We start from the raw sequence: 9617 nt of genomic DNA on the forward strand, positions 1-9617 counted from the left end.
TGCGGATATTAGACGATAGATCAGCAAACATACCGTGATTTGCATTGTAAATGACAGAGAAATGTTGGCCGGCTCATTGTGCCATCCACACAAAGTGATTTGATTAAATATTTCATTTTGCTTCAGACCGCAAACCACCGACCTTCCTTTAACGTACATCCCAGCAGGAAATGAATCATGGAATCTGATTGGTTGCTCTAGGAAACATTTCTAGTATTTGTTCACAGTGATGGCAGTTGTCAGTGTAGGATTTTATTGTTTGAACACTTCTATTGTTCTCCATTTCTCAAATGTTAATCTTGGCACAAAATACCTTTAAAGGAAACCGGAATTTTCGGAATTATGGAGAGGAACCTCCCTAAGACAATGCTAGCTGCCTGTCTGTCATTCTGAATTATTGGCATCAGTACTTTCTGAGTCATTGCACAAATGATGGAATTGTGCCCAAGCATTGTACCCTGGGAAGGTTACATCAGCAGAGCACTGCTATGAATTTTTATCTGTAATCTCATGAGATCTCAGGGAAAGGCATTTTCCTCCCCTGAGATGATGTGCATGGTCACATGTCCTAGTCACATGTGCCAGAGTTCCAGGGAGTAAAGGGAGAAATATTCGTCTCTGGCCTTAGTAAAATGGCCACTGTGAGAAGACTGGCGCAGAAAAGAGAAATAAGGTATAAAAAGCCGGCAATTATTTAGAAGTATCTATTTGTAGATTGTCATTACTAATCATTTTTAAAGGTGACTTTGTTGTTATTTTGAAGATATGGATAAAGTTCCTCTTTAAATCTTTTAAATACAGCTAGTGTAAGTACATGGATCTTGATATCAACCCCTTTGTCATGTAATATGTCATGCGTTGTTCATCTGAGGCTATACTTACCTGCTAAGAACTAGATTTTTTATGATGTCCTGGTGCTTAAAATCATGGAATTCAAAGAGGGTGTACTTTGTTTTTCACATAACTGTATATATACGGTTACCATTGCTTTCTCTTCAGTTTGTAGTGAGTATAATTCTTATTTCCTCACGCAGGTTACTGCAGAAGGATAATCATAATCTGGAGGCAATTCGGATTCTGGCCCTTCATTATCTGTGCAGAGAGGGGAATGTGCATGAGGCAAGTCATGCTTTATGTTGACATTTAAAATGGTTTGGGAAGTAAAATAAAAATCTGCTATTTCTTTGGGGTCCTTCCACTGAAGGTCTTTAGAAATCCCTAAAACTGATGTGGTTAATGAGTGAAACTGAAGTTACATTTATTTAAGTCCCTGCCCTCAAGGAGCTTAGATCCCTATCTCACATACAATCATATGAGGGCCAATTTAGACAGGAGCCAATTAACCTACCAGCATGTCTTTGGAGAGTGGGAGGACACTGGAGTACCCGGAGGAAACCCACACAAGCACAGGGAGAACATGCCAACTCCTTGTAGATAGTGACCTGGCCGGGATTCGAACCATGGACCCCCAGTACAAGGCATAAGCACTAACCACTATGCCTCTGTGTTCCTGTTTTTACTACAAAATCAGTGCTGTCTGATTCTTGGGGTAAGCCCTTGCTATATTCAATATCTTCTGGTTCCAGAGTGGAGGAAGCTGGATTCTGACAGAGGTATCCATTCGGGGGGTACCAGGCAGTCCGTCACATCTAGTATTGTAAATGATTGTCTCATTAATCAAGCTGAAAAGCTTAGGTGGGGTTGCTCCCAACCAACAACCCCCACGCAGTGGAGAAGGTCCTAATATAAATCCATTAGAAATCAGTAAGGGCACCACACCAGTGGTCATAGAGTCCAGAATATTTGTCTATTTATGACAAATCAACAAGATAAGCAAACCAACGCATTTCGAATGTTCATACACTCCCCGTTCATCAGGGGAGAGTGGCATTACCTGCTAGTGCATGCTACTGAAGGGAGAGTGCATGAGTCTCAGAAACGCTTATCTTGTTGACTTTTCATAAATTAAGTATTCAAAGTTCTTTTTTTCTGTATGTGATGCCATTGGGAAGATTTGTATTCACTTCCTGGCATTGTGATGTCTGTATAAGCAATGGAGGAAGTGGTTATCACTGGCACATAAAGACACTTAATGCAATGAAATCAAGATCTAACCGTACCCCGCCCTACTAAAATTGTGGTTTTGTCTGCGTCCCCTTTGAAGAGATTTATTTCTGTCACATCCTGTCTTCAAAGGAAGTGAGGGAAAATCTCTTCAAAAAGGACAAAGGTGTCAATAAAAACCTAAGAGAGATACTATCCCTTCCCCACCTGTCAAAAATGAAACAAAAACAGTTCTCTGGAGATGATCTTTAAAGGAGAACTATGAGGTGAGTGAGCCGACCTGTGACAATGAAACTGTCACACGTCGGCTCTATTGATCGGGAAGTGAGCAAACGCATACCGTCGCTTGCTCACTTTCCGATCAGTCACCGCTCCGTGTTGGGATTCCCCCCCTCCCTGTTCCAATCCTCCAGTGCTGAGTGGAGGAACGGACCGAGGAGGGGGCGGGCACAGCTGACTCTGTCTCTAGATAGGCAGAGCCAGCTGTCACTCATGCAGCTGGGTGGATCCCGACAGCATTGTCGGGATCCGTCCCGGCTGCGGCGATCTCGGTATATCGCAGGCTGCAGCTCGCTATAAACTGAGCTTTGGGTCACGGGAGGACGTTAGAATATGTCCTCCTGTGACCCTTAAGAGAACTATGGGGAAAAACACTTACCCGATAGTTCTCTTTTAAGGTTTAATTATGCAAACAATCTATCAGTATAACAATACCCAATATAAAATGATTTGATTTGTGTTTTTTATCTTTAGGCATCAACAAAACTGGGAGATCTTATAAACGCTTTAGATCGCTTTGAACCACGCAACGCTCACCTCTATTACAGTATGTCTTTAGCTTTTAGCAGAATGGTAAGTGTTACATTTGTTACTTTCTGTTAATGGAATTGGTTTGTGGTGTCTTCATTTAAGTTTTAGAATGTATTGCCCACTGTGCTAAATATTTAGAGGAACACTCCACTCCTGCTAAGTATTCATAGCATTCCTTCACTTAACACATTGCGCTTTTGTATTTTATATAAATGTGACTTCTGATTTAAACACAGTCAATAGACACATTGGGGGACATTTGTCAATTTGGTTGCATCATCAGCGTCTTTTTAACTGTTGCAGTCTTAATTTCTATTTCATAAAGTGACAGATGCATTATCTTAGTTTATGTTTCATTACTAAATGCCTTCATGAAGAGAATTGTCTCAGAACTGTTGCAAACCTCCTGGAGGACAGCTGTATAGCCCTTAAATGCTTAGCTGACTTGAGGCTATGAAGCTGAAATACCTTTGCACTACTTTAAAGGGTAATTCCACTTTCCCAGGTGAATTTGAGAAAATGGGATTACTCCCTCCAATCTTAGCAAGAAGCACTTCTCATTGGTCAGTGAGGTCAGAAGCACTTCTCATTGGTCAGCATGGTCAGTACGGGGTGCGGATAGTACACCCGCATCGGTGGAGGGGAAAGAGCATTCGCCGAAAGGTAAGTACACCCGGGGGGGGGGAGAGGGGGTCAGATTAGAATGAATAATTCCATTTTCCCAAATTCACCAGGGAAAGTGGAATTACCCTTTAAGAAGTGCTCAGGAGCACTTCTAGAATGTGGAACAGTTTGGAGGTTGTGCTGAAAGTATTTATTGCGCAATTGACAAATTAGGCAAAATGTCGCAAAATGAGCAGTGAGTCACAAACATTAAAGGAGAACTATGAGGTGAGTGCTTTTCACTCACCTCATAGTTCCAGCTGACCTGTGACAATGAGACTGTCATAGGTTGGCTCAGTAGATCGGGAGGTGAGCGAACACATAGCGGCGTTCGCTCACCTCTCGATCCTGTCACGGCTCTCTGCCGTGCCCGGGGAGGGGCTGGATTCCCCCCTCCCCGCTCCGATCTGCCAGCGCTGACTGGCGGAACGGACAGGGGGAGGGGGCGAGTACAGCTGGCTCTGCATCTAGATAGGCAGAGCCAGCTGTCAGTCACACAGCTGGGCGGATCCAGACATAATTGTCTGGATCTCACGGTATACTGCAGAAGCTCGCGGCATACTGCGGCGTCTCAGTATACCGCGAGCTACAGCTTGCGGTATACTGAGCCTTGGGTGACGGGAGGACGCTAGTTTGTGTCCTCCCGTTACCCTAAGGAGAACTATGGGGAAAAGCCTTAACCCCATAGTTCTCCTTTTAATATGTCACAAGAACACTTCAAAAAGACGCAAACCATGCGGTTAGTTAGCATGAAATTCCATTAGATTAACATGAGATTTGCTCATTCCAACATTTGGCTGGTTCCTCTGCTTGCTGAATCCTTATATCTGCCAGGATCTTTAATTCTTTCTAAATGACCCTTGAAGAGTCACTTTGCCCTGAATAGAATTGATGTCCCCCCCCCCCACCTGCTGATAGTCACCAATCTACATGTTTCATGCCTCCTGCAGAGCTGGGAGTCCAAAAGGTTTAGCCTCAGATGGGGTCAGAACTTACCTAGGGTAATGTCTTTCCCTCTTTCCTTAAATTACAGTGCTCAGGCCTGACAACTGGCTGCCCAGACCTGTTCACTGCATCCTAGGAGGAAGCCGAGAAGGTCCCCTTCTCTTCCATACTGTGTTTTTCTGATGGAGCAATGGCCAGCATTATGAATGGAAGTTTCATCTGGTTAGTGCCGTTATTGAGGTCTGTTCAGGACAGTGACAGAGTCTCTTTAAATATGAGGCCGTGTTCCCTTGTCCTGGGCGCCCCCTTCACCGGATTCTGTAATTCTCCTAGAAAAGACAATGGCGAGTAGGTGACCAAAACTTGCAGGTCTGCCCAGAAGCATTGTGAAAAGATTCCTGTGTTTGGCTGTAAGGATTCTATAAAATGCAAACTAAAATGAATGGGCCAGCTGATTTCAATTGAGTTTTAGTGTTTCTTGGAATTGTTTATACTTTGTGCCTGGAGTTATTCTTTAATCTTTATATCAGGCCTCAAAATTTCCACTCGCCCCCTCGCAATTGGCGAGTGAAAATTGCGGGGGGGCGAGTGGAATGTCAGCAATGGTGCCTCGCCGGCGGGACTAGGGATGGAACACTGCCACTGCGGCAATCGGTCGCTCGCTTCTGTTTTCTCTTCTCTTTCTCGCCTGCTGCAGCTACAGAGCGGCCGAGCCCGAGAAGGAGAAGAGAGAACAGAAGCGAGCGAGCGATTGCCGCGGCGTAGTGTTCCATCCAGAGCCGGAGCTAGCTCTCTGCACTCACTCTCTTTCGTCCCGGCCGCTTCAGCAATATCATATATCACCTTGGATATATTGGATGAAGGCACAGGGGTTAAACACATATAATAATTTATTTTCACCCTCAGTGTGAACGTAACCAGCTCATCCTTCAACAAACCCAGACTTTGGTGGAACGTGCGGTTGGCTTGGCCCCCCATGATGCCAGTTTTGCCACTGAACTTGGCTATCAGCTTGTTCTACAGGGTCGCATAAAGGAAGCTTTAAAATGGTACAACACGGCAATGAATCTTGATGAGTCCAGCGTGTCTGCATTAACCGGTAAGGCAATCCACTCACACAATGTTGTGTTTCCACACACACAATGTAAATTGAACTCTAGGGATTGTGACTAAACAGCTGTGTAGCCGTAAGAAAACCACTCATCAGTGAGGCTAATTGGGGAAAAAGGCTTCAGTTTGCTAGGGAGCATAGGGATTGGACTCAGTCTCAAATTGTAAAAGAGTGGTTCATGGAGCGTGAGACATCATTTTCAAACTTGGATTGGCCACCAGAGTCCAGACTTTAACCCCATTGAGAATCTTTAGGATGTGCTGGAGAAGACTTCACGCAGAGGTCCGACTCTCCCATCGTCAGTAAAAAGGAAAAATGAATGCAGCTTTGGATGGAAATAAATGTTGTGACATTGCATAAGCTTATTGAAACAATGGCACAGGGAATACTGTGATCAACGCTAAAGGCAGTCCAATTAAATAATAGAGTGTGTGACTTTTTTTGGGGGGGGGGACAGGCAGTATACAAGTAAAATAAGAAAGGTAGCTGAAAACTAAACAAGAAGGAAGTTCTGCCCCTTAATCGTGATTAGATGTCTAGAGAAGCTTCTTGGATATTATTTGCCAAGTATCTGCTTCTACCACATTGATTAGCCTTAGGCTGATTTAGATAGAAAATGGGTGTTCGATTGATTGGGGGAGGGACATTGGAAAAGATTATATACATATAATCTAAATCAAGAGGTAATGGAGGTTTTACCCTTCTATTACATTCAGATGACCTTTGCTACTCACTGCATGGTCTAAATGTCCCATTGGTTGCATGTATTGGACAGTCTATTGCTCCCTGTGGTGGTAAAGGTTGCATCTAATACCATTTTACGTATCCTTTTACAAATGAATTTTAGAAATACAAATGCACACAATAAAATACTGCATTCCCTAACAAACAATTCCAAGAAAGTAAATGAATCTACAAAATAATTCAATCCATAGCTGTGATGAGGTGATATGACAAATAGCCGCCAACTTACTGGTGTGTGTTTTCTATTTTCTGGGAACTTCCATTCCTGTAACCTAATACTCTCGGAATGACTGCTTTCATTGTACCAATCCTGGGGTTGTTTTCCAGCCCCTTGGAACCACAGAGCTCATGAATGATCCTGTCTGGCAGGGAGCGGGTATAGAAATGATCCACCTTAAAGCTGAACTCCTGGCAAAAAGCTGTAGTACATATTTGGGAGCTGTTTTATGTGCCCATATTTTGTGTTTATGGTTATCCAGTTCTGAAATATATACAGCTCAGTCACACAGCACAGCCTTAGCTGACAGGGCAGAAGATCTGATTTTTCTTTGCTAACACTTGCAGGTCTTGTCCCTTCACCAACCTGTGACTGGACAGTGAAAGGAGAAGCAGCAGTCACTGCTAATTTCAGTCACTGTTCTCATTCTTAGCACATGAGCACTGCATGCTTGGGGACTGCAATAAGTTTATACTAAATCAAATCCAAGTACAAGATACAATGAGGGGGATTTATCAAAACTGGAGTAGACAAAAACTGGAGCAGCTGTGCATGGTAACCAATCAGCTTCTCTCTTTCATTTTCAAATCTTAACTGAAGAGAGAAGCTGATTGGTTGCCCTGGACAACTGCTCAAGATTCTGTCTGCTCCAGTTTTGATAAAGTCCCCTGAATGTGTCTTTTTCTCCTTGCAGAAGAGAAACAGTATAGTGGAGGGTCCTAAAACTAATGATCACTGTGATTGGCCATCCCAGTGATCACATGATCCGGAGCTGGGATCATTAATCTGAGACCAGGAGCTGAGTGCTGGGGTCGTTTGATAGAGTGCGATCCCAGCATATAGATCAAGAAAGGCCATTTCCGTGATGCCGCAAATATATGTGATGGTGGCGGGAAGCTGTTAGAGCTTCTAAACCTCAGGAAGACCTTTTGGTGCCTCCAGAAGCTTCTTTGCAGTGTATCCCTTTTTACCAAGTGTGCGGCTGCACCACAAGGGAACTGTATTTTATTTTCATTCAGTTTACCATTCAGTATTATTGATTTCACTTTGACGCACTCGCTGTGCTAGTGAGCATCTGTGCTGAAGGACTGCTGAAATATAATTATTTAACAGATAAGCCACCTACTGTGTCCTAGACTTGTACAAAGCTACCAGGATATATAAATAATGATAAACAGAAACAAGGTTTTCAAAACAAAATATATGTGCATGAATATATAAATATATATGTAGAGAAAATAAGATCCTTTTATGTTTGTCTAATAGGCATTATTCGGTGTCAGATAATTGAAGGGCAGCTACAGGATGCTGATCAGCAGTTGGAATTCCTCATGGAGATCCAGCAATCTATTGGAAAGTCCGGGGTAAGTTTTAAATGGAAGTAACTGTGTCCGGTTATTCTGCTTGCACATCAAGATTTGAAGATGTTTGTTTGTTGGAAACTGTCACTTGAAATATAAGTTTGCAGGTCTTATTTATGGCTAACTGTTGTTTTAGTGTATTCTAGGATGTGGTACATACATTAATACATTTGTTTCATTTAAGGGGTTTTTCACAAAGCTGCCGAAGCCAGCCGAGTGAATAACGCAGCCGAAGTGAAGTGAGCCGAACAACATTCGGCTATTCACTCCGGCTCAGTACAGCTGATTTCAGCCGTACATCGGCTGTCTTCGTCTGCACTTCGGTCAGCTGAACATGCTCTGTGCAGAAGGATTTTGACTCAGCCGATCCAACATCTGGATCTATTTACATTTTTTAAAACTTTTCGATATTTGCTATGACTTCTCCATAAGCGGTTTTTAAAGAATCTATTTCTAAGCACCACTGAGCTGGTGCCGGAAAGTACAACGGGAGCCGTACTTCTGGCTCTCAGCTGCAGCAGAACAGTTTCTATGATGTACACCATTTTCCAGGGTTTGTGCCTTTTCCTCGACCCATGATTTGCCATTCACAAAGCATAGCAGCAGCAGCAGCATCACTGTGCTTTTTGAAGGGTAAACGCAGGGAGGGGGTGAAGACACAATACCGAAAATGACAATATAGTGGGAGCTGGAAGTATGGCTCCAACTGCACCTTCTGACAACAGCTCAGTGAGATGGGCATGCACATCCGTATGGTGTGCAGGCTCATAAAAATATCCGATCCCAGAAGGGACAGGTGCTGTGTGTAATTGCGCGCAACAGCCTCTTCTTCCCTATGGGAGAACGCGGTTGCATGCCATTACGTGTTGTCACATGCACACCAGAACTTGCACATCCATTGCAGACAGTATATGTCCAAGTGCGGCCACCCAGACCCGCATGGATGTACTGGTTTGGGGGTGTGGTCGTGTGTAAATGCCTGCTGCAGCCTTCTCCCATGTGGAGGTACATGCTGCTGTGAGCAATTACAAGCAGCACCTGTCCCTTCTGGGATTGAGTCTTTTTACGGATGTACATGCCCATGCGAAGGAGCCTTTAGAAACAGCTATTCAAAGTAAATAAAGATTTAAAAAAACCACTGAAAGGTAGGATTTTTTTTTTGTTATGGCAGAAGAGACCCTGTATGTCACTTCTGTCAGAAATGCTCCCTTACTGTGTGTCAGCCCTGGCGAGCACTGAGCTATGCATGTTCAGCTTTGTGCACGAAGTTAGGCAAGGTCCTGCGTCCAAATAAAGTAATTCCTGGCCACGTGCAGCCTTTGTGACAACCATGGCTACCTCCATAGATACAGTGTAACGGGACAGATCATGTGTTATTTGCAGGATTCCCAGTTACAAAATACAGGGGAAAAGCCTGGAACAAATACTAGATGCAGCCATCTTATCTAAGGACTGGTTCCTTTCTGCATCATTTTTTGTTTTTGGGCTTAGGTACAAATGAATACTTACCTGTCCTGTGCCTCTGATATTCATTCTCTTGAAGAGCTACAGGGGCTGAAGAGCCTTCAGCATTCCACACATGTTCAGGTGTGTCCAATGCCTGGTCCCCTAGTGAGTGCTGTGGTTTAGGCTGGGTTCACACCTGAGCGTATTTTTTCAGCTCGTTTTTTTTGCATTTTTAGCACGTTTTTCTCTATTTAAA

General features: G+C 43.6%; 1 protein-coding gene across 1 annotated transcript in view; it reads left to right on the plus strand.

Moving 5' to 3' along the window:
- The window catches only part of TTC21B (tetratricopeptide repeat domain 21B), a 67740-nt gene that overhangs the window by 16685 nt on the left and 41438 nt on the right, over positions 1-9617 (plus strand). Inside the window, exons 7-10 of the mRNA XM_018554240.1 lie at positions 1035-1119; positions 2818-2916; positions 5389-5581; positions 7821-7918. Of these exons, the coding sequence (XP_018409742.1) occupies positions 1035-1119; positions 2818-2916; positions 5389-5581; positions 7821-7918 (475 nt within the window). The remainder of the gene's footprint in view (positions 1-1034; positions 1120-2817; positions 2917-5388; positions 5582-7820; positions 7919-9617) is intronic.

The sequence above is a fragment of the Nanorana parkeri genome, unplaced genomic scaffold (assembly GCF_000935625.1).
Source record: "Nanorana parkeri isolate BGI_ZX_2015 unplaced genomic scaffold, ASM93562v1 scaffold149, whole genome shotgun sequence".
In the NCBI taxonomy this organism is placed as follows: Eukaryota; Metazoa; Chordata; class Amphibia; order Anura; family Dicroglossidae; genus Nanorana; species Nanorana parkeri.